The sequence below is a fragment of the Vanellus vanellus genome (genome assembly GCF_965231255.1).
Source record: "Vanellus vanellus genome assembly, chromosome: Z".
Taxonomy (NCBI): Eukaryota; Metazoa; Chordata; class Aves; order Charadriiformes; family Charadriidae; genus Vanellus; species Vanellus vanellus.
Genome location: NC_138908.1, coordinates 4,500,131 through 4,525,964, shown reverse-complemented (window position 1 = coordinate 4,525,964; position 25,834 = coordinate 4,500,131). Strand labels below are relative to the sequence as shown.

The 25,834-nt window shown below is 37.8% G+C and overlaps 1 protein-coding gene across 13 annotated transcripts in view; it reads right to left on the bottom strand.

Annotated features, from left to right (window-relative positions):
- MEF2C (myocyte enhancer factor 2C) overlaps positions 1–25,834 on the bottom strand; it is a 142,245-nt gene that overhangs the window by 6,653 nt on the left and 109,758 nt on the right. For all 13 annotated transcript variants that reach the window (XM_082497085.1, XM_082497076.1, XM_082497073.1 and 10 more), the window contains 5 exons: positions 25,507–25,693; positions 24,304–24,351; positions 9,796–9,968; positions 7,450–7,579; positions 6,430–6,565 (listed from right to left, as the gene is read on the bottom strand). In XM_082497085.1, the coding sequence (XP_082353211.1) occupies positions 6,430–6,565; positions 7,450–7,579; positions 9,796–9,968; positions 24,304–24,351; positions 25,507–25,693 (674 nt within the window). The remainder of the gene's footprint in view (positions 1–6,429; positions 6,566–7,449; positions 7,580–9,795; positions 9,969–24,303; positions 24,352–25,506; positions 25,694–25,834) is intronic.

The window sequence follows — 25,834 nt, the reverse complement described above, 5'->3', positions numbered from 1 at the left end:
TATGAAAAGATTACGAACGATTTTACATGCCAAGCTTGTAGCTAAACCGGAAAGTCCCGTAATACAGGACGGTGGAGCTTGGGGATTTGATTTAGAAGTGTTTGATATGAGCAGATGACATGTCATTTTGCAAAGCTGGGGACAGCTAAAAAAACATGCTAGTCAAAACCAACCATATTCAGTCAAATTTGCTCACATGGAACATACTTGCATCCTATTGTGTGACAGCTGCTAAAGGAACAAATCTAGAGGGGTAAGCTGCATTTTCTATGAAATAGAGCTAGTGTTGCTACACTGCAATGTTGGTTTTTAATAGCATTTCAGAAGTGAGTATGAGAATGCATCTTTACAGACTTTTCTTTAGATTCCGTGTGAGTCATCAGTTGGATTATGTAAATACCTGGTATACAAATTAGTGGCAGTTTTAAAAGTGCTACAGGTTGATCTGCATTTTGAACACTTTTTTGTAAATTGAAAAAAAGATTAAGAAGTCATTTTGGCAGGTCAGGACTAAATTTGTGAGGTTTAAAACAATATAAAGAAATCAAAGCAATTATTTTGTGTCACCATTCATTTTTTTTCTTTTCAGACATAGTCTTTTTTTTCTGTTAAAACTATTTCTGAATGTTAATAATCTGTTTTTTCATGACTATACATTATTTCATCAAAATTTTTTGAAACATTTTTATGAGAATCTCGTGTAAGCTAAAATGGTCAATTACAAGGGAAATTTATTGTTACAGATAGAAGTGAATGGTGAAATAGTACATACCCAGGTGCAGCCTTTAGACTGGTATTCTAAAGAGAGGACTGAACTCTATTTAGAATAGAGCTGCGTTATAAAAAATGAGGATTCTGTCTGCTACAGAATGATTTCTTTTCATGTATATGTGTGTGTGAGTGTAGAAACAGCTGTTTCTATCTACATGTATCAATGTATATTTTACACTGTTGCTTGATATAACCATGCAATTTTGGTCCAGGCATGCCCTGTTTTCATTATTTGAAACCTACACTAAGTTCACTGAAAAACAAACAGGTTTTGAATACGGAAAATCCACAGAGTAAATAAAGCAAGTGACTTCAACGTATTGTGTATAATTAGAAGCACTCAATAAGTGCCACGCAGTCCACTCATGTTGATGTAATCACCTTTTTCCATATATTGCTTTAGAACATTTCAGTTTATGGGGACAGCGGAGAAAATTCATGTTTTAATTTTACACAGCAGTTCAGTTCCTATTGAGACCAGTACAGTGAAAATGTGATGTTTACTTGGAGTACAACAGCCACGTGGGAGAAATGCCGGTTGCTGTCTGAGTTCCACGCTGAACAACTACACAGCTCTGCTGCGTAAGTGGTGGGAAGCAAATCGGGGTTTGCAACACGCCTGCCAGCGGGTTTAGACCTTGCTGATGCCACTGAGATCAGTTCTGCCTGTGCCTCTGCCTATTCAAAGCCCCAACGGGTATGGAAAGCTCAGCGTGCACAGACAGAAGTGCAGGTCTGAGTAGGTGACGGGTGAGGACATGAACACGCACCAGAGAGGTTTTTACAGAGGGAGAAAGTGGTCTACTGAAGGAAGAAAGCGCCTCACATACCTTTTCTTTTATGCCCACACCTGCTTCTCTAAATTTGTTTACCTCCTCACTTCATATACTTTTTCCCCATCTCTCTCTATATATGGAGCCACAGAGAATTCACTGCAAAATTTAGTTACATAACTTTAGTTATGTGCTAGTCTGTAACTAGGAGAATAGAGGATATTTTTGACTTGCTACCAATGCAAACTTCCTCCTTCCCCTCTGTTTTCCTTTTAGGTAAAAGCAAAGTTGTTTTTCATATTTTTTCATCAATGTAAAAGCAGAATAAGAATTTCTGTGTCAAGATATTTTGATCAGCTCTCACATGTTAAGGTCTATACTTTAAAAAGAAAATTCTAAATGAAGAATAATATGAAACGGAATCACTGGAACATCTTATTTACAATAGTGGCATAAGAAAAAAAGGCTTAATCCTAAATATATAAGCCTTTTATTCAGAACAAGGAAGTTGGCAGAACTGATACAAATTCACAAAACATGATGTCACTGCATCTAAATTTTTCAGCAAAAACAGTTCAATGGAGACCATTTGCCCCTATCTAGCTATGGCTAGCACCTAATCAAAATTAATTGTTGCTAAGTAATAAGCTTGCTATGTAAGTGTCACAGAAGAAGTCAACAGTATGCATGAATTTGGACAATTTTTTTGTTCAGGTAGGTAGAAGTTTGGAGAAACTTCTTTTATGTAAACCATTATCTATATTGAAGATTCTTCAGATGACATAGTGTTTATGTTTGCACTTATATTTTAGGAAATCCAAAATTTCACCTGTGGATGATACTTAAGGAAGAAAAGATACTCTTTCAGACTGGGCAAAATGGATGAAACAGAACATTTTTCCGTGTAATGGGCTTGTGCCTAAAAAATTTAGATTATTTATTTTAAATTTTGGAAGGGACCTCCCTTCTGGTTAGAAGAGGTTAACTTCTGGCAGACTCTTTGCTCCATGTTGAATAAGCAGTAACCCTCTCTGTAAGAGGCATTGCAGCAATGTTCAGACAAAATCCCCAAGTTTTAGGAGAAAATGATTTTCAGTAGAATTTGTGTGTACTTTTTCCAGATGTAGACCTAGTTAAAAGACCGTGAAAGTACTATTTTTGGTTTTTAACCTGAAATGCTGAAAAGCCTGACTTGTTTTAATGTCCCAATCATATCAAAACAGGCTCTATGTTGTTATCCTGTTCACCAGCCTCAGCAAAAGGCCAAAAGTTGCGCAGACAGGGAAAACAAACTACTCCCATGTCCTCAGGTATTTCCCCTCAAGCCCACTAGCACTAGTGTGGTTGCCAACTGCAGAGTCAACATGAAGAGATAAGACTTAGGTTGTAGAGATCTCCAATTATCCTAAAGATGGTTTTGATGGCGCTGCTGAAATTGGGGACTTATCTGGAGCAAGATGATAGGTCTAACCATATCGTGTTCTGCCATGCATTGAGGAAGCAGAACTGTTTTTCACCTTTAGGCTTTGGTGAAAAACAAAACCTGCTGGAGAACTAGGATGTCTCTTCCAGTAACTCTCTTTTTTCTCACAGGTCTTTACAGCCTATTGTTCTCAACAAATATCCCACAGTTGCCAAATCTTTCCAGTATAGGACCTCACTCAGCACAGGAATTTGGGTTGTCACACCCTTTCTAGACATATTTTCTCAAATACCTGGGGATACCTATAATTTCCTGTGATCATTTTAATCTTCCTGTAAATTCTAGCTCAGGTTGACATGGACTGAATATGTTCTAAATGATTTCAAGTTCTTCAAAAAATCCAAAGTTTAGCACAAGTGCTTTTGCATGTAGAACTTGGTGACTAAAATAAAATAAAGAAATGCTTATGATTTTCTGCAGAGATAGAAGACTTCTCCAGAACTGTCAGTGAAGCAGCTTTCATAGCTGAATTCATTTACAAATCACTGAAAGAATAATAATAAAAGTAGAAACTCAGAATGTATTCCACCAGCCACAGCCATTACACTTCAACATTCTGTGATATGAATTAGAAACAGATGATGATGTGTGACATATCTGAAAAGGCATGTAGTTAGTTTAGGATTTAGTTTATACGTTTTTGGTTAACCAAATAGCATTATTACATTCTTTGGTACACCATTGAAAACAATCAGCTTATTGTAAGTTTATACGTTGATATCTAACATGTGAGCTTTCAATTTATTTGAGACTTTGTGTCTTTATGGAATCATGGAGTTTTCAGAGTTGGAAGGGACCTCTAGAGATCACCTAGCCCAACTCCCCTGCCAAAGCAGGATTGCCCAGAGCACATCACTCAGGACTGCATCCAGGCGGGGCTTGAACATCTCCAGAGAAGGGGACTCCACAACCTCCCTGGGCAGCCTGGGCCAGTGCTCTGTTACCCTTCTTAAAGGTTAAAGAAGTGTTTCCGTGTATTTGAACGGAACTTCCTGTGTTCTAACTTGTGCCCATTGCCCCTCGTCCTGTCACTGGGAACCATTGAAAAGAGCCTGGCTCCATCCTCCTTCAACCCACCCTTTAGATACTTGTACGCCATAATAAGGTCTCCCCTCAGCCTTCTCTTCTCCAGGCTAAAGAGTCCCAGCGCTCTCAGCCTTTCCTCATAAGGCAGATGCTCCAAGCCCTTAATCATCTTAGTTGCCCTTTGCTGGACTCGCTCCAGCAGTTCCCTGTCCCTCTTGAACTGGGGAGCCCAAAACTGGACACAGTATTCCAGTTGTGGCCTCACCAGTGCAGAGTAGAGGGGAAGGATGACCTCCCATGACCTACTGGCCACACTCTTCCCTATGCAGCCCAGGATTCCATTGGCCTTTTTGGTGACAAGGGCACATTGCTGGGCCATGGATAATCTACTATCTACCACGACCCCCAGATCCTTCTCCTCAGAGCTACTTCCCAGCAGGTCCACCCCTAACCTATACTGGTGCCTAGCATTCTTCCTCCCCAGGTGGAGGACCTTGCACTTGCTTTTGTTGAACCTCATTAGGTTCTTCTCTGCGCAGCTCTCCAGCCTGTCCAGGTCACGCTGGATGGCAGCACGGCCCTCTGGGGTGTCAGCCACCCCACCCAGTTTGGTATCATCAGCAAACTTGCTGAGGATACACTCTGTCCCCTCATCCAGGTCATTAATGAATATATTAAACAAAATTGGACCAAGTATTGACCCCTGGGAGACACCACTGGTTACAGGCCTCCAACTAGACTCTGTGCCGCTGATCACAACCCTCTGAGTTCTGTCCCGCAGCCAACTGTCAATCCACCTCACCGTCACCTCATCTAGCCCATACTTCCTCAGCTTCCTAATGAGGATGTCATGGGAGACAGTGTCAAAAGCCTTGCTAAAGTCAAGGTAGATGACATCCACGACTTTCCCCTCATCCAGCCAACCAGTTATAACATCATAGAAAGCTATATCAGATTGGTCAAGCACGATCTACCCTTGGTAAATCCATGTTGACCACTTCCAATAACTTCCTGTTCCTTTAGTTGTACAGTTAGCCTGAATGTTGCCCCAGAAGAAGTGCAAACTCAGAAAGAAAATAGAAGTGTAAGATAAAGGTATTAAGACTATTTTTTCTAGCACAGCAACTATTTCAGTTGTATGTTTTTATGAAGTTAGCATCTATATATGATTATTTATATAGAAATGGGGTTTAAAAAATTCTTGTTTCCTCTGAAACATTTGTATAACTGTCCTTTAAAAACCCAAACTGTCTGTACATGGTAAAGAAATTACAGTAAGTTACAAAAAGTGGTCAGATAAATTAGAAATAGAATTGTGAATTTTAAGCCACATTTATAGTATTAAATAGCTTCACATTATGGCAACCATTTTGCAAAAAAAATTAGTGCATATGTGCAACACCTCTTTCTGGGGAAAAATAAAAAAGTTTACTTTTCAAATGCATGTGAACGTATGAAGTTTCTTCTCATAAATGCGCTCCAGCTGTTTTCAGTTTCTATTTCTATAAAGGAAAGTTTTTAAATTCACACGTGTCTAGCTATACCTTAGGCTAAGTGTGGCATGCTGGTGAATGCCTATGGTCTTAATAGAAACTGCAGATACCAGGATTTTTGAAATTCATACTCTTAAAGTTCACTTCAATGAGTCAATAGGTTGCTTTTCCAAGAATGCATTAAGTAACTTCCCTGTGTCAATTTTCATACTTTTAAAAATCCTGAAATGATTTAGCAGCGTTTCACCAATCTGGAACAAATGTCTTGAAATTAGCCACTAGAGGGCACGAACACCTATCCTCCTCAGCATCGGCAAAACACAGTGAGTTTTGTGGGCCTCCGGTTCTTAGGCCTAATTATGTTATTTGCTTGCAGAAAACATTTCCAAAGAAATGAAGCTTGAATGTCAGAGCTGAGCAGACTGGAGTATGTGATTATTATTTAAGGTTAAGACTTAATCTCAGGTCAAATCATTACATCACTCTTAATGAAAAATGTTTAGAAAATTGCCAAGTTTACTATAAATGTTTGTGCTATAGTAACTGGAAATAAAAAGCATAAATGGCAAAATAAAGCAACAGCACAATATAAGTGTTTGGGTTGGTCTTTAGTAGTGAAATAAAATGCTATTTAAAGAAATAAAGAATAAACCATGAACAGCAGTCTTTACTATACTACTGAGAAAATGTCATGGACAGAGAATATTTCATTTTAGCTACCTAGCAAACTTTTCGTGAAAAACGTTATTTCCAGTTTTTGGAAATGGAGCTCTTACATATAGTAAATATGTGCTGGTATGTTGTCTTGATATATTTCAGATTTGGGATTACTGGGGAGACTGAAGTCACTGCAGAACAATAAAATAAAGAAAACATTGCTTACCCCAGCTGACTGAGGGCAGACGGTGGCATGTTATGTAGGTGTTGCTGTTGCCAGCCAGTCACAGAACCAAGATGAAGAGCACTGGCTGTATTAAACCCAGAGAGAGATGATATATCTGCACTACTCAGAGAATATTCTAGATGTGAAAACAGAAAAGACAATAATTAAAAGAGAATTAAAGAGGAAGCAATTAAACAATAACTAGCATCATAATTTTCACGTGTCACTTTACAAGCCTTTTAATTTTAATTACACCAATCACATTAAGTTGCAGCAGAAAAAGTAGACCTTCCTCTTCCTTCAACTCATTAACTTGGGAGCAAATAATGCACTAATAATTATTCTGTAATTTAGCAGGGCTTTTCTGGATCTGGAAGATCCAAAGCATTCTTAGCCTGTATATCCACTGTAACTACAGATTTGTTCTCACACAGTTAAAGACTTGAAAAACCTAATAATATTTTGGTTACAGTCTTCCTTGCAGAACCCAGCAGGCAGCCTGTGTCTGAACAGTGCACGTCTCCTGTACGAGCACTGGATCCATTCACCAGCATGCTCTATGCAGCAGCAACGTGCAATGGGAACTGGAAAGGATCTCTTGAGGCTTCATTTCCAGTCCCTTCCAGGTAACTATGTGGTAGCTCACAAAGTTATTGAGCTGTGTTTTGAAGTCAAGTTTCTCCCACTGCCCTCCTGACTTTAGTAAGGTGCACTCAACTACATGAAATTACCTGTTGCATTAAGAGGATTAAGAAGTGTCTTTTAAGTTACAGCTTTTATTAAAGCCAATGAAAGAAAACTATCAAAGCAGTTTTCCATTTGAACAAAACAGCCAACTTTTAAATAGATATGTCTCAAGTTAATGACAGATACAGAATAAGTAAATGAAGTGCAAAAGCGCATCAGCTATGAATTTTTCAGTTTCTCCCAACAAACATTTGCTAATTCATTAGTACTCAGATAGACATTTGCCAGCATCTTGCTCCCTCCCCCACCCTTTATGCTTGCACCCATACTCACCAGTACCATATGTTGTTGAGATGGCTGATGGGTATCCTCCCATCCCTTGCCCTGGTAGAGTAGGAGTTGCTACGGAAACCACTGGAGTAGCCAATGACTGAGCAGACTGGGAGTTATTTATCCTCTGATTCTTTTAAAGTAAGTAAAATAAACATATTATTGACTAGTTTTAAGTCAGTCGAGTGTATTAGTTTTCTGGGTATGTTTTGTGCACGAGAAATACAGGCTGATACAAATTTATAGAAATTAATCATTTAACATGTGGCTTTTATGAACTCTGCCAACCCTATCATTTACAAGCCTTCAAGAGACCAGTTGTCACCATAGTAACCCATTACATCAGTATCTCCTAGGTAACTGAACTAGTAACAAGTAAGATTGCATTTATTGTGGGTAGAAGAACAGATCAGATCGTGTGAAAAACTAATGAAATATGCAAAATCTATTCCCATTGTTTTCCTTTTCACTCAAACGAAAAAAAAAAAAAAGAAAAAAAAAGGGCGAAAGAAAAAACCTCAAACCCCGTCCTACTGGGTTTTATGCTTTGAAAGTGAAGGGCATCCCGAGATTGCTGAACACTGAGCTCTTACCAGCAGATGGTGCTCTGACTACTTCGTTTTTGTGCCATAAAACAAACTTCAAGAGCGTTAGGTAGCACAGCAGTTACACGTTTGTCTTTAACTCCGGGGCACTAGATGTTGCACTGTAAAAATTGCACTAGAGAACTCTAATCCTGTGAGTGGCAGGATAAAATGACCAGAGAGCCAACAAAAAAATGTCATCAGGCTGTGCCGTCTTCAACAGCACAAGTTTCCATGCTCTCAAAACACCAGCAACAGGAAAGCTTTATTGTAGCATGCATAATTTGAGTATTTGCATCTGGCCTTCCATATTGCTAAATTTCAAAACTTGTGATGACCTTTTTGTCCACAAAATAGTTATGGTAAAGTTTTCCATTTTATTTCAACCAACAATTCACCTACACAAGTATCGATCATACAAAATAGCTGATTTTCTTTTCCTAGTTATTAAGATGAACTTCACTACCACTTACCAGAAGCAGATCAACATCCTCAGACTGAGTGCATAGGAAAGGAGCATTAAAAATTAGTGAATATAAATATTTACCACGATGCAGATTTCTAGCCTAGGGAATAGCTTCACCTGATAAGGGCAGCAAATTAAGCACCTTCTGAGCATAGTTTGGCAAAATAACACTTCACAGATCTCCTCTTTGTCCTTCTCATAGGATGTTTATTTCAACTGCGAGGACAATCTATCCAGTTTTCAGAACAAGGCTTTCTGTAGGAATTCATTATTTCCTCCACAGCCCTCGTGGCTGCAGACTGTGTTGCTGTACCTGGTTTCAGGAGACCTGACCATTCACAGAATCCCTTGGAAAGTATCAGTTTTAAGGACCTTGGAATAAATCATTTGATGCAGACAGCTTGTCACTGCCTTGGTCGACTTTGAGCATTGCCCTGTAGGAGACTATTTGTTACTTATCCTCTCAGGAGGCAGCATCACATTTGCGTGGGGGGGGGTTAGTTTCATGTTCAAAGTTAATTTATTATGCGTCAAGCTAAAGTATCCAGCTTGGACGTTGTTTTAATAGTGTCTGTTACATAATGGAAAAACGTGTTTATAGTGTCACTTAAATTTACCATCAAGATCCTTTTTAAATTAAGCTCACTTTTAATGTTAAATCACTCATGAAAGATTTACTTGCAACCACTAACCGACTTTCAGAAGGGAACTACAAGATACGCACATGACACCCTCACGATTCAACCCTCTAGCATAACAGCCTGCCTAAATTTTATTAATCGTGGCAGGAGATACAGCAGTTTCATGCTCCTTTTTATCCTGCTCTATCTATTTACTACCTCTTATCATGATAAAATTTGGAGCTCACAGCGATAGAGTTCAGAGTAATTTATTTGTAGTTAATCTGCCATCTGCTGAGAGTCTGTGTGGCTAAATATTTAAGAAAAACATAGTAGGTCAGGAATACTCAGGGTTAAATTCAGCCTTTATAACAACTCCAGGAAAGGGTTATTCCAGCTACTAGGAAAGAGAGTGCAGAAGTTTAGACTGTGCAGGACACAGTTCCTATTTTGTAACTCAACAGAAAAAAGGGAGGAAGTAAATATGACTTCATAAAATCGATTGAACAGGCTCTCCCTACATCCTCAGCTTGATGTCAAGCCTTAAGGTTAGACAGAAAGACCAAACGGGCAAGAATGTGGAATGTAATTCTGCTGATTTTAGTTGCTTGAGCAGGCCTCGGAATTCCTCAATATCTCTTATCTGAAGGACATAAGAAAAGCTTTGAAAATGCATTACCACTGATGGCATTGTGTTCTTGCTGCCAGGTGGAATAAGCACACGGAGATCTGGTTTACGGTTGTTCATTCCCAAATTCATCGGAGGCGGAGATTTTGCTTGCATATTCTTGTTCAAGTTGCCAGGTGAGACCAGCAGACCTGGTGAGTTGCGGGGGTTGCCATATCCATTTCCTGTTATGGTAAAAAAAAAAAAGAAAGAAAAAAAAGGAAAGAAAAAAAAAAGAGAGAGAATGATTACAAACTCCACTTTATTTCTTACAATTGAAAACTAAAAATGTCCAGTAAAAAAATTCAATGTAAATACCTGTCCCATGTAATGTATTTTTAGAGGAAAAGATAACACATGCCATATTTGGAACAACCGTTCTCTCATGGCAGCCGATATCTCTGTGATATGCTGAAATTAACTCAATTATACGATTCTCTTTAGAGTACTGTGGTATGCAGCACAATATACTGCGCACTCAAAGCAGCCAAGATCCAACGTTTGCCTTACAAGAGAATCAGGAAAGTCAGACGATCTTATGGCTTAAAAAAATGTCAAAGCTATGCTCTGTTTTCTCGACAACTACAGAGGATTCTGCCTTGCCTGACTCAGCCCTTTCCAGGTCATGATTTTGTTTTGTTTTTAAACAAAGGATGAGTATAGCAAGGCTATAATTTCCAGAAAAGGCAGGGGGAGGGCTAGGAAGATTCCTAAATGTTTTTGGCTCTCTTTCACCACACTTTTTGGACCTGATTCTGTCAACACTAAAGTCAATGGGAGCAAGAGCACAACCTTATTTGGAAAATACCACCGTATCTTTCATCTTCATCTCTCCGCTGCTTTCTGCAGGCCCCAGGAACAATTCCGACAGGCAAATGCTTCATTTGCCTTTTTTAGAAAAGGGTTTCCTTCTCTCACTATATAGTAATGACAATGGTATACCCGTAAGGTTACTGACCTACCATTTCACTAACTCCACTAAAAATAAGACCTTCCTATTTCATCCACCTAATTTCACCTCTTACCCACACAAAGTCTGAGGAAAGAGATGACTTTTCTAGTGCAGCCTTGAAATTCTGTCTGCACGGGCTCAAGAGAGAACAGAAACTGCCCAGTCATAGAGAGGGAATAGTACGAAAACTAGTACAGAAGGAGAAAACTTTCATGGATAAATACCAAGAAAGCAAATGCTCGGGGAGAGTTTCTCTTCTGGGTTCACCTTTTGTACACAGTTTGCAAGCTGCGACACACAACCTAGAAATAGCGTGGGAAGACAAGCTAGTGAGTGTGGCAGAGTCCTATGAGTTAGATGCCCTGGACCTTCAAATTTGCTTTGTAATCCCAAAGTCGGTGAAGAACTCAGTATCTCAATTTTGTTTTTCACACATGAAATGTGGTTTACAGCCCTAAGGGACATAAACAGATTGTGGAACTTAATTTGATAAAGTCTATGAGGTGGGCATAAAAATGACAATCCATGAAAGTGGATTTGTCTTCTAGTTAGGATAATCAAGTGTGTCCAAGCATGACTAACATTCCATCATGTTTTTAATCCGCAACCACATCAGCTAATTGTATTTATCAGATCAGCAAATCCATGGAAAAAAAAAATATCTTGTCAAAGGCTATTAAATACAGAAACACCACTTCAAGCTCTGGGAGATCCTGAACTGTGAACACTAGGCTTAGGACACAGGAAAAGTATCACAAAGTGCTTGAATTCCATATTTGTGAGGTACCTGTAGTCACAGGTCTGACCTGGCTTGTTTATTCTCATGCTTTTTATTATAATGAACTCCCAAGCCTTTTGCAAAAGGGAATTGGGATGAAAACTTAGAAGCACTCAGATGACTTCACAGATTTTGTGTTAAAATATTTTTCATAGTTAATCTTGTTGTCTATTTCCTTAATAATATCATACAGTTAGTGAGATAAAATGAGCTAATGAAAAAAAGTGTATTTTACACTTATCAAGCTAAAATAGCAGAACGCTGTCAAGAATTTTGCATTTTGTCTCTGTAGGCTATTTTTTTTTAAATGAGCACTTACTTTCAATATGGGTTTGCTACATATTATGCTCTCGTTAATGCTGTGTGTTACGAGAGGCAGAGAAATTAGAAGGCGCATTTCAAATACACAACAGTATTTTCTTCTAGAAACTACAGTGCCTTTAAAAAGTCGATCTTTAACAAACTGAGCACTGAAAGGCAGTAATGGTGTGGAGAAGTGATCGACAGAAGAAACTGAAGCAACAGTAGAGTTTCTCTGGCGCTGGTTTCATACAGGAGCTATTTTACCAACAGGAAGTAGGACTGCCTTGTGAAATCTGTTGTATGACAAGCATTCGTTCAGAGAGTGAAAATGAACCTGTTCGAGGAAGCAGTGTGTTTTTTTTTAGTTCTACAACATAAAACCTGAGATATTTAACAAAACAGCATGCACTGTAACCTATATGTTTGTTTCTATGGGTGTGATTTTCAGAGAACAGAAACGCTTAGAAAAAACAACTCCCATTTTCTACAGAAGTTTTACTTAATGTATTTTTCTATTAAAAATTTAGAGAAAGAATGCAAGAGAAATTAAAAATTTAGAGAAAGAATCAAACTTTTCAGAAACTTTCGTCTGATCTTTACATTATTTACCTACTGATGTAAAATATTTCGAACTTTGATAACATTTCTTACATTTATATTTTTGGAACGTCAAATTATTTTTAAGAACTACTGCAATCTTCTCTTTACCAGTAGATTTCTGCTGTTCATGGCATATTATGCCAGCTAGCATTTTGGAGCCATATAATAACCATTCCTCTTTCCAGCCATCAAATTGTTATTCTTTGGTATAATGTGGATTCAGGAATTTAAGACTGTGGACTTTAAACCAATGATACAGAAACCCATCATTTGAAAATCAATGATGAATGCATGCATGCGGTTTGCAGTTAAGAAGAGTCTGCATTTAAACCAGCTCTTTAAACCGTATCCTCTTTACTCAGAAAGCTGTGGCCTGCTCTGAGGCAGCTGTCCCACCTTCAAATAAATCCACCGAAGAGAATGGCCTCATTTACATTCAGAGGCAAAAAGATGTATAAGACTTCTAATATACAAATTAAACCTTCCTTCATCCTATACTTTAAAATTACACTCTGCCCGGACAATTATCAATTTAGATGTGACTGTATGCAGAACATCGCATTCCACTATCCACTTGAAAGCGCAAAAATTATATGTCATGTATGAATGGATTTCCTGATTATAGATTATAAGAAAATGAAAAACAGATGGATTTTAGAGCAAGTTGGCTTTACATTTTTATTTGGTTAAAAGCCATATTTTTGCTAGAATAGAACATTTTTAAACATTACATATATAACTTGTAATGTATAATGAAAATAAAAACAGTAGATGCACAAGTTTTAAAGGGCATATGTCAGAATTTGTAAATTTACAGCACTTTCAATTCAAGAAGTTTTCAGAGAAAATAATTCTTCCTCATGTTGTTTGTTATACTGACTTGAAAGAATAAAAATATTTTACACAGAAAAGAGCTTGTTTCTAGACAGAACTAGTGGAGCAGCACGCGTCACGAAATGCAGTGCCAGACTTTGTATTTGGACTAATGGCAGAATATAAAGACAAACGCTTTCTGAGCATAGAATGCTCCTCTTTGGCACGTTCCCACATTCTGCAATTAGGCACAAGTGCCATTGACTTTAGAAGGAATTCTGCCCAAGTACAGACTGCATGATTAATCCCTGCAATATCACTTTTTAAAAACATCCAGAAAAGTTATTTTTGTGCACCAGTAGTTAGTCAGTTAAGAAGAATTAGTAAAAAAAAAAATTCATCTACTCATGGAAAACTACGATTTAAACTACTTTACAAATTCAGGTACTACTCTCTTAAATGGTCACTTCTATGTTTTAAGAATTTAAGGGTACGAGTAGGGCACAGGTTTATTCATGACGGGACAGAGAGCAAAGTTTACTTCTCTTCTTTCAGCCACCATTAGTAAGACCTGTACCTGGTGTGTAGTTTTGGTCACTGGTATTACAGTCATTGCAAAGTGGCTGCAATTCTTGATATTTTCAAAGTTAGGGCAAACTGAGTTTGCCCTAAAAGTTACTGAGCATTTAAGCCAGGAAACTTCCCACATGTTAAGATAACACAAATGAGGAAAGAATAATTTACTTCCATACCTCTCAACATTCTTGAAGAACATTGTCATGATTTGAAGTCTTTAAGTCTTGAAAAATTGGAAAAATTTGATTTCTTGAAGTTTTGAACCTGCCATGTCCCTACTTGCTTCTTTTTAATTTGTGATTTCAAAGGTATAAAAATATACTGAATGAAAAAAACCTCTATGGTAGCCCTAGAAGAGTGAAGAACAAGACACACAATTTATATGTCCTTTCTTTGATCTCTCATTTACTTTAATGCTTTTCACTGACCGTAGCGGTTGAGAATTTAAGATTTTTAAGAACCTCGGATGCCTTCTTCCCATTAATTCTAATAGGAAAAGAGCTTTCAAATTCTTGAAGGAGTTTCGATAAATATTAATGGTAATTTCAAGTTTCCAACAAGTGTATGCTCTTACTTGTGGAAAATATCATAGTTCTTCCAAGAAGAATACGTACATTCTATTTCATGGAGGATTCCTGTGTCTTACCGGGTTATGTTAAATGCACATCCCATGCATATGACATTATGACTGACAACCAAGCTTCTCAAAAAGGATGCTAATTTTAGAATGAATCTATATAAACATGACAGCTAACTACGCTACAATTTACCTCCACTTCAAAATAAATAAAAGAATCAATGCAGTAATAGAAATTTTGCTAAGTTTACACCCAGTTTTGCACTATTCACTCAGTTTATTTTCCCACTTTCTGGAGGAATGGTAATTGTTCCTAAGAGCAATTAAAAGGCAGTGAAAGCGTTCCTTTTCTCTCTTACGTCTTATGTATAATTTTTTTTTTTAATGCATACACAGTGTTGGAACAGGCTATGGTTTACCACCCCAACAAAACAGATACCAACAATAACGCAGTAATGCCCGGAAGCTGTAATGGTGTTCACCTAAACATAATTTTTAAAAGAGATAACTGAAGGTTCTTGCTCACACGTCACATGCCAGTCATTTCACAGTACCTGACCTCTACTAACTGCAAGCGGTAGAATAAAACCAATCTGCAGATATGCTTACCCAGAAAAAATAAAATCTTTACATTAAAGTAGCTGCCCATTCCCACAACATTACACTAATGGGCCTTTACTGAATTACCGGGAGCCAACTCAGACAGATGTGGTATATAAAAACTACTGACTTTGTGTGAAAGAATTCTCAAGCATCTTGTGAAATATCAGCTGCTTTTTAGACTGAAATAGGATGAAAGTGTTGTGAGCTCACAGATATTTGGAAGAATGGGAAGAGAACGAGGAGAAAACTATTTCAGTAACTCTTTGTTACGGTTTTAGAAACCAACCGTTTAGAAATAATGTAAATAAAAAGGCTGAGATTCCTACAACAATATAAGACTAAGTTGATAACCAGGTATTTCTCTAACTCACTCATCTTTGCCGTGCAGGTTGTGTAACTGTTGGTGGGAAATTCTTGCTCTGTAAGTCTAAAGCTATGTAAAGGGCTCTAATGGCACTACAGCTGTCCGGTGCTCGGAAAAAAAAAGATAATATTTGGGAATCACTAAAATACTGCTAATATTGTACACAATTTAGGTGTACATAAGGGCCACCTGCATGTCAAAAAGCTAAATGGCACAATTCTAGGCTTAGTGAGATCTCATCTTGGAAACCAGGAAAATAACCACTGCTTCCACCGCAGTGGAGGTAAATGGTCTCACAAAATGTCCCAAGGAAAACTGTGTTGATGATTTGCTTATATTTGTAGTATACTATGAAGAAAGTTACTTCTCTATTCTGCAGCTCGTATTTTTCCGTTTTGCTATGTCTCTGGGCTGGCTCAAGTGTTTAGGCTCAGATCCTACATAGTTAGATAGTATGGTCTCATCACTACATCTTAAGTTTAGTGTCATTAACAGTCCTCTCACCAGTCCTATGGTTCCCCTCACTGGGCCTGATCCGGACCCCCACCCATGGGCCGACATCCCGGCTCATCCCCGTCCCCATGGAGGTGCCTGATGGCCAGGGTTGGGTCAGTCCCCGGCTGCCCCCTCGCCTGACCTGCTCCCTGGCTGGGACAGTGGAATGGGTACCAGCTGAGAAGCCCTGACCTGCCACCCCCAGGAACCTCCACCGTTCCCGGCCCTCAGCTGCCCCCAGGGTGTCCTGGCGGCACGTTCCTCATCATGAAAGAATTAAAACCCAGCTCTTTCTCTTCAAATCTTCATGCCAAGTACTGCCATCTACCTTAATGAACTGTTTACATGGATGAAGTAGACAAAATTGTGTCTAACCCTTGGGCTACTGCCATGTAATATTTGGAACATCCTTAAAATCTGCTCTATATGGAGTATTTGCAGGTGCACGCAACTACTGCTGAAAAAGGGCACATGTACTGCAGCAACTGGGCTTAGATTTCCCTTGGGACAGAGACGATGCTTCTCCAGCGGAAGCTGAAAGTAAAGAAGTGGCTCTTTGGCCATTTGACAATGCCGAACACGTTACAAAACATTTCTGGAAATCTAAGGACATGCCATGAATCAAGCAGGCTAGAAATCTGAGATGCTTTTTCAGCCAAATGGAGAAATAGATGAATTCATTTAGATGCAGAGTGAACGTCCATGAGAACAGAAACCTGACCTGTGTATCACAGACCATTACATTTCATGCAAATACTTTACTGCTGAGTCAAGTGCATAACTAAGTACATGGCAAACTAACCCGATCACCAACACTGCGGTTATGTGTTTGTGCTATAATAAGATCCATATTCAAATGTTTCTAAAGCGGTTCTCGCACTAAGTATTCCCCCACTTTAGTCTAGGAGTTCACGCCATAATAAAATAAATGTAAAGGTGGCACCTGACTGTCTACAGAATTAGCCTGTGGCTACCCACAGAAGGAACTGTGAGCAACCCTTCAAAACATTTCTTACTGCCATTAGCTTTCCTAAGCTGCAGGCAGACACTTCAGCACCACCCTGGACTCCCTCCTTGCAACCTTTGGAACAGGGGTACATTCACTCACAGGCAAATTTGTTATACACTAAGAGAAGGGGGACCGCTCTTCCTTCTTCAAGAATGATCATCCTTATTCCTCCATTTTTTGCTCAGCAAAGAAACAGAGCAATAAGCAATCCAAGTGCAGGTACTGTTTGTGGTTTTTAAATTTTTCAGTACAGTTACTACTGTCAGTATGCTTATCTTCTTACATTGTCTGATCGTAGCATCCTACTATTTACTTTCATAATTCTTTAATGGCACCTCATTTCAGGAATCTCAGAGCATATAACTTTAATGCAGAAATAATATCTTTCTCTTTACTTCTGATGGTATGTTTGCACTTCCACAATGCTATTTTGTTTTAACATTTTTCTTTATCAATAGCTATGCTCATCTCAAACCCCATATATTTCAAGTTATCTTGTTTGGCTTGAAGCTTCACCTAATCAGCACAGTAACTAAGTTGTAATTATTGAGAACAATCACTTAAGAAAAGTACACAGTGGTCTTCCGTTTTGCGCTTTATAAATATTACAGATATATAGTTCAAACACATGGGCATTGCTTAATGAGCACCAGACCCATACTCCTGCGTGTTATAAATTTTTAAGGTCCAAAAAAAATGTCAAGGATCATACAATCACTTAAAAGTGGCTTACCATGGTAAAGCAGCCACCCTGCCCCTGCCACTGGCTCTGCAGCTGCTGCCAGGAGGAGCAGGCACAGCGCCATGTCCCCGACCTTGCGCAGTGCTCCCTCCCCACTCCCTCTATGTTCAGTACATTACTGAAAAACAGAAACTTTTCTGAAGACATATAGGGAAAAGATATGAGCCTGGGAAAGGTAGAAGACTTATTTCTCCTTCGGACTGCCTGAGTGAGAGCCTTTGACAAGTCATGTGCTTTTAATACATTACTTCCCGATAACAAAAATAATTTCCTTTTTTGGGTTTGAAATAAATTATCATTTTTGTGAAAACTGCTGTTTTAATGAAAAATATTTCAAGACAAGATGTAATTCCAATTGTAAACTGAACACATTATTTCAAAAGGTATTTTCTTGCTTTCCCAAAGAAATTTTAGAAATAACTGTTAACTTTTTTTTTTCATAATCATGTAGCTAAAGTTAAGTTAAGTTGTTGATTTTTGTTAAATCCACATTATTTAAAAATGAAGAATGCATAATTTAAAATCCAATGTCAGGAAAGGTTCAGGACTACATATATTAAACATAAATGATATGTACTTATACTTTTAACTTACCAATGTTATTAGAATAGATATATACAGAACAGGAAAGCGTTTTGCACATAGATAATACTACTTGGATTTGTTTTGAAATTTAAGCAGTTGCACGTAAAAGGTCAGTAACTAGCTACCCCTGTCTCCTGTGGCTTTTATTTCTGGGAAACTGTTCCAACTGTTATCAAAGGAAAAATCAACTTTCAAGAGATTTGGAAAACAAATGGAATCTATGGATTGAATATCATCATTGTGGAATCTCGTTAAAAGTTAAAGGGCAGGGGTTACATTAACTTAATACTGCCAGGAGCTTCCATGTGTGGCTGCAGTCCCAGCTTCAAGAGGTTAAATGCATTTCTTGCCTTCTTTCTCAGAGCAAACTCATTGCTGCATTCCAGATCCAGGAGGCATCAACTACCTCTTTCAGGACTCAGGACAGGCATGAAATCCAGATGTTTGCTAATTTGCAATGCCTTCTTATATTTTCTGAATTTGAACAAGAATATGAACTTCACTGTGCAACAGAAGACATAGCGGTGTCTTAATGAGCAGGAATGTACAGACAAAAAAAAACAACGAAATCCCTGTCTCGCTGAAGTAAAGCATAAAATTCCCCCATACTTCAGTAGGAAAAGGATTTTATCTAAAGAATCCAAATTATTCTTGAGGAACATTTGAAACTGCTTGTCATAAAGGAAAAGAAGTCAATCACGCCTGTCTTTAAAATCCCACTTACAAAGAACCACAGTTTGTATGACTCACTTAATTGTTCATTACATGTGAACTTAGGGCTTTCTCCCTTTCAATCCTTTCAAGCTGTCTTTTTATAAATACAAATATTGAGACACTGCTGATTAGAGAGATGATGGGACAGAGAATAACTAAATAAATTACTAAGTCAGCACTAACACAACTGGTGGAAACCTAATAAAGGCCAAATTCTCATAGATTTTCATTGCGGTCTACTCAGAATGTGTTTATGCGGTTCTCTTCAGTGGTAAGAGGTCACATGAGTTAGCTGAAAATACACGCATCCAACCTTCGCATGATACCCATTACAAGATTTTTTTGATTTTTACACAGACAGCAGTATCTACCCTTTCAAACTTATTCTTAAAGTTTCACTGACATGATTTTATCTGTATGAAAAGAGTCCGAATAATCTGTATAAAACAGAAGAGCTGCTTAGGGCAGAAATAGGACTTTTTGGAATTTTGGAAAGGCCTGTGTTGACTGCCTAGACAGATACAAAATTCAGGTACTGTTAGATAGACTATTTCCTTCATATTATGTATCAGAGCTGTCAAGCAAGTTCCAGGGTTCTTCCTGCTTTATCACAAATCTTCTACCTGTAGGTACTTCCCTTAAAACACTGAAAAAAAGATAATATATCCTCCTTATATAGAGTAAAGCTTGGAAAAGGAGCACTTAATGGCATAATAGGAGTGGAAAAAGAGAAAAGAAAATGCGAGTTGTTATGTTTTTCATTTCTTATCCCTCTCCGTGGTTTTAATCCAACCTGCCAATTTATGATTTCTTATTGTTTGGATTTGGCACTATTGCATCACAAACTCTGCTATGAATGACTGCATGTTCTTTCTTTTGGACTGTGAACTTTCTTGGACAGGAACTATTGTTTACTATACTTTAATGCCGCATCTTGCCCAGTCTTTGGATCAGAGGTCTGTGGGTGACGGCACTCATCAAGTAATAAGGGAAGGGCAGCAACTTATCGTGCTCTCTCCCTGGCAAACCCACTCCTCACAGGTTGCCCATAAACTGCGGTTCGGGAATCATTGTTCTAAGCTCACTTGTTTATTTAAGATATTCCATGCTTGCAGCCTAAGAATTATCTTCTCTTGACTATGACAAGCATGATTTCAGGGCACAGTGGAGAATATTTATGTAACCTTTTAATTTTTAATTTTTTTTTTTATTATAGTATTAGTTTGTTTATTTATATTTATAGTTTCAAAAGACACTAATGCAACTAGGTGCCTTTGAAATCCTTGCTTATTTTTGGTACTGCTTGTAGGCTTATTTGGGCAGATTGCTTCTTTTTAGTAAATCACTCTTTTTTGAGAAGATACAATCCAGATTGCCTCTACCCCGAGGGTTTATAAATTAAAAAAACCCTACTATTACATATATTCCCATGTGGCTTGAAATTCCAGCAGAATATATAATACATTCACCCACAGTCAGTACACGACCAAGAAAAGAAAAAGTAGCAGGAAAGCACCAGCAAATTATGATATTGGCTGGCAGACCCTGGACCTCACCCCTCAGAAGATGAGAAGGCAACTGTTATCTTGTGGTTAATTTCCAGAAGGAAATGACTAGCTGCTGATTTATAGGTAAATATGGGATTCAGTTATTAAAAAGACATGGGATGAATTTTTCAAAATGCATTAGTGAACTTTTCAGTTTCTAATGACTTTAAAGAACAGGTTTAAAGGTAGTTTGATTTAAAGAGAACAAACACTTAGGCCCTCTGACAGCATTTACAGAGTCCCAAGTACTTTTGAATAACTCGATCCTTTAGTTTAATATTAATGTTAAGATGGAGGCAGTACAGAAATCAAATAGTGAAATAAACAAATCACAGGAAGTGAATAAACAATTACAGCAAGTATATTTTTTATTATATCCATCCTGGATTTAAAAGTTGAGATTGAATTTTTCCTTTGATTTTATTCTTTATTGTGGTTTAAAATGTAAAGGAATTCTGTTGATTTAGATGGGCTTATTCCATTCCAAAGAAAACTTAATTATGAAATAGAAAATCTCATAATCTGAAAAACACAAAAAAATTTAAAAATATAACTCAATCTAAAAATATAACTCAGTTTGAAAATCAAAAGTTTAAGGTACAGATGCAAAGAAAGACATCCCCCAGTACCGTTGTATTTTGATTTTAAAACAACTGCAATATTTTTTAAATTTTAATTTTTTATCAGGCTTTCAACATAAATATTGAGCCACTGAATAAAACTTGTGTTCAGATAATTTACAGTACTAAAACTTCGTAGACATTATTCATTTCTGGTCACAGAATCACAAAATGGTCAGGTTTGGAAGGGAGCTCTGGAGATCATCTAGTCCAACTCCCCCGCCAGAGCAGGGGCACCTACAGCAAGTAGGTGGTCAAGTTACTGTTAAGTGGTTTTGTTAAATACTGTGGTCCCTAAAAATTAAAAGAACTTCACATAGTCTATTATGTAAACATGTAACATGGCACTTAATCTAGAATGGTTTTAGATCATATTGATTTGGGTCTAAAAAGTTCTTGTTCTCTCTTTCAATCAAAAGCCTCTGGTTTGAGAGAATAGTGCCAAAGACATTGCTGTATTTATAATTCAGCAACTCTACTAAATGTGAAGTTCACTCTGATTTTGTTGGCAGTTGCTAATATCACATGATAGAAACTATTCAATTAGTGTTTGGCTAAGAACAAATTTACTTTAACAAACCTGAGATAACCTTGGTTTAACTTAAAAATATCACCAATGGTATTTAGTTGTGTAGGGTAATAAAGAAATAGTCAGCTTTTTAAATTTCTATTTATGTCTTGGGTTGACTCCCAAGGTAAATTGTGGATGATTTCAGGGTTATTACTTGAAATAATCCAAACCAACAAAATAACATACTTCTCAAAACACAGGCTTAACTAATTTTTTTCCATTTCTGATATTGCAGTTAAAATGTAATTTGTTATAATGTAATTTGTTAAAGTAGTGCAGAAACTGAGGCCTGGAGTTAGCAATCAAAAGTAGTTTCATTTCGTAATGGCAGAAATGAAGCTCTTTAGACTCTTCTTCTTGGACTATGTTATTTTGAATATATGCTATTTTCAGACACTGCAGAAAAATGCAAATTCATAATGTTCTAATTTGGCCAGATATATGAACCCCAACAGATTAAACCACATGATCATGCTACCAGCTTCTAAGATGCCAAAGAGAAAAAAACACAGAGGTCTCTGTTTCTTGTGAAGAATGATGAACAAAGAGAACTTTTGATGTTTATTCTTCTGCACCCTAAAGAAAGAGGACTGTCCAAAATAGTGCCATTGTGGAATGATGCAACTAAAGCAGAGGATTCAACCTTATAGTGACCTTTTTCATCTTCCTTCAGCCCTGTATCAGATTCTTCCGACTGCTCTGCATTTAAGAGATTTAGAAAACACTTCTTTAATGGTGTTTAAAGCTCTTATTGCCAGATAAAGAACAAAGACTATTCATACAATTAAATATTTATGATGCATTCCTAGCAATGCCCCTCATATATATGCCCCTCAAATCAATTGCCTACTCCAAAGTTACATTGCCTGAGAGCTTAATGCATAACACTGCACCCAGGAAATACAAATTCTTAATTTGTGAGTAAATAATCAAGCTATTCCTTTTCCTATGCTTATATATGCTTTTAATATATTTCCAAGAAAAAAAATGTATTTAGTAAGAACATAAATTTTCAACTGGCATATTGATATACAGATTTTATTAAGAACAAGGATTATTAAGGCAAATGTATGTGTAGAGGAACTTTTATTTTAGTATGCGTGCCTTTTAAAAGAAAACATTGACTCCTTTACTAACTACTTTCCAGCGTCTTTTTAAAGGAACAGGGAAACCAGTAACGAGGCAATGACATTTCTTAATAAGCCAGAAGAGGGAGCCCCTTAATAGGGCAATCAATTTTCTATCAGAGTCCCTCCGTTGCCGTTCCTGAAGTTTCTACTGTGCATAAGGTTAAAGTGAGATGAAATGCGAACATCGCCAGAATGAATCTTTCTTTAGCTGAGTTTCGCAGGCTGACAAAAGATAATTAACAAAACTGTAATTTTCTATCACGCTTTCTTTTTTTGAGAACAAAGGAGACTAATGGCTAAGTTCCCGTGGTCTGCCTTCTCTACTCCTAAATTAATACAAAATGACCCCTCAAAGCTTCAGCATGCCTTTAGAGTGCCTTTCTGATACAATGCTGTGCAGTTTCAATTTTACTACAAATGCATCACACAAACATCTGTGACTCATCTATGTGTGAAGATAAAAGGGGGGTGGTCTATTGCAGGCTGAGAAGAGCCAAGAAAGGAAAGATCACTGTATCCAGAATTTCTTTATAATTTATTTTATGAGACAACGTCAGAATCGGCATATATATCAGGCTTGGTTTATAGTGCACAAAAGGGATCTTCCAACTATTTTTCCATACGGTTCTTTCTGAGAGCAGTTAACCCAGCAAAATTGGATGTGCTCCATGTTTTACCACTCAGCTTATTTTCTTCAAACATATGTGTTTACTTCTCAAACTGAAACAGTAATCTTGCCATTGTCTTTTGTAATCCGTATTTGTAATAATGCAACATTGCTGACATTGCTAACAAACCACTGAGTTCACTGAGCAAAGGGGACTACTCTGACAACATTGCTTTGATAACACAGACCTTAGCAAGTACAATTCTCATTAGTTCTACGGGAGCAGGACTAAAGGGGCTAATCTTTTTCTCTGCATGGGTATTTTGAAAATCCTTTCCCTGTTGTGTACCAAAGCACTTAAGTAAATACATAAAACTAAGCTTAAGTTAATTACTGATTATTTAGGTAAATGCTAACAGATTCTGCTGACTAGCAATGGTCTTAAAGCAGGGGCTTGAAATCAAATCTCTGCTCGGTAGACTGAAGTCTAACCATAGACTCAATATCGAAATCTTTACTCAAGCTTAAATTCATAAAACAAAACCCCAATTCCACTAAAGTCAATGGAAAAAACCTCCCTGTGACTTAAAAAGGATCAGAGTTTCTGACACTGGCCTCAGTAGGAGTTTTGCCTGAGCAGGGCTATTCAGTGGACCCCAAAGTTTTTATGGAACAGCTAATGTGAAGGAAAACAGACATTTGTATCCGTGGAATTTGTTGAGGTGCAAGATTTTCGACATGACTGAAAACAAGCCTCTTCCTACTAATAAGAGAAACACAAATATCAACTCCTCACCCCCCAGCCTGGGGAAATAAACCCATGCCAATCACTTTCTAATATCCCACCTCCAGGACGGAGCTATTTTAGGACTCAGCCTTTGAAGGAAGTCCTTTGTTCACTTGGAAAAATAAATATAAATTCTTTTCTCCTTACCTGCACTGGTGCCTGCACCGGTTGTGAGGTCCCCACCCATCAGGCCACCTAGGGGGTTGAAACGAAATACTACAAATGAGCACGATAAATTGTAACAGGCAAACATTTGAAACTTTTTCTCTCACTTCAAACAGCCTGGTCCAGTACCCACCACAGTTTTCCTCTGACTTCAACGGGCATCGGATCAGACCCACAGTCATAAAACGGTTTAATGTTACCCCTGCAAGATACTTGCCGTTCAAGGACAAACGAAATATGTAGTACACAACATTCCATTATTTTCTTTTCATACTTACACATCATATGAAAAATAAATTATATTTGAAAGTTGTACATAGTAGTCCTTCATTTGAAAACTATATTTAGTTCTGTATCAGTCAGAAAAGCAAAGGCTTCCACATAGAATAGGGAGGAAGAGACTGAAAGTTCCTGTACCAGAACGTAACTCAGAAGCTATAACGTATGTTTACATAGCTTTTCATTTGAATTTCCTCAGCCTTTCACAGACATTCACTCTAAGGATCTTTAAAACTTCTCTTTGCACTTGGGTACCTCAAATGGTTCCTTGAACCTGGTATACTTAAGGATCCTGATGTTGCTTCAGCCAGACAGATTGAATGAACTTAATCCCCATTTATCCTATTCAGAGGTGAGCCCTCATCATCACCAGAGCAAAGCACAGCCTCTTACTATACAAGGCACTCAAGTACAGAGCTCAACTAACATTTACCCATCAAGGAACCTGTGAACGCATATATAATACTAAACTCTGCGTTTAGCCTCTAGACTGATGACTTAAGTAACGAGTGTCCTATTTGACTTGCTTCAACTTGTTTGCGTTGGCTCCATTTTCTCCCCTGCCCCCTTAAGCTTTATGGTATAGTGAGCTCTTGCATGAATTAAGTAGACAAGCTGCCTTTTTATGAAACAGCAAATTGTCCGCCCTTTTATCCTTTATTGATTTCCTTTAATCTTAGTCAATATTCAGCCTTTTCCAGAACTTTTTTTTTTTTTTATTTTCTAAATTGGGAATAGAAACTCCTTTGGCTCTTCTTTTGATTTTTCAACACAGCAATTTTGGACAAACTGTTATGACTGGTAAAAACAGAGTTCTTGTTTCTCAGAGTACAGTTTAAAGTGACCTAAGGCACACAAGCAGTTGATAAAAGAGCATTTAAAGGGATGGGATTGAACAGAGCCTACCTGTGTTACCTGCACTCGGAGGCCGATGTGTCACGCCAGGAGACATGCTATTTCTTTGCAAAGAAGGATGAGCCAGCGGCAAAAGGTTGGGGTTTCCCAGAGAGCTGACTGGGTTGCTGTATACCAGACTGTTGTGGTTGGACACTGGGATAGAAACTGGCATCTCAAAGTTTGGTGGTGGAACAGCCTGTACAAGCGAAAAAGGGAAACAAAGACAAGAATAGTACAGAAGCACAACACCCTTCAAGTACAGTTACTCTATATTTAGTTCAAATATTTTGTAGTTGGTGGTTAAAATATTTATGCTTGCCCCCTCCCCCAGGAGACA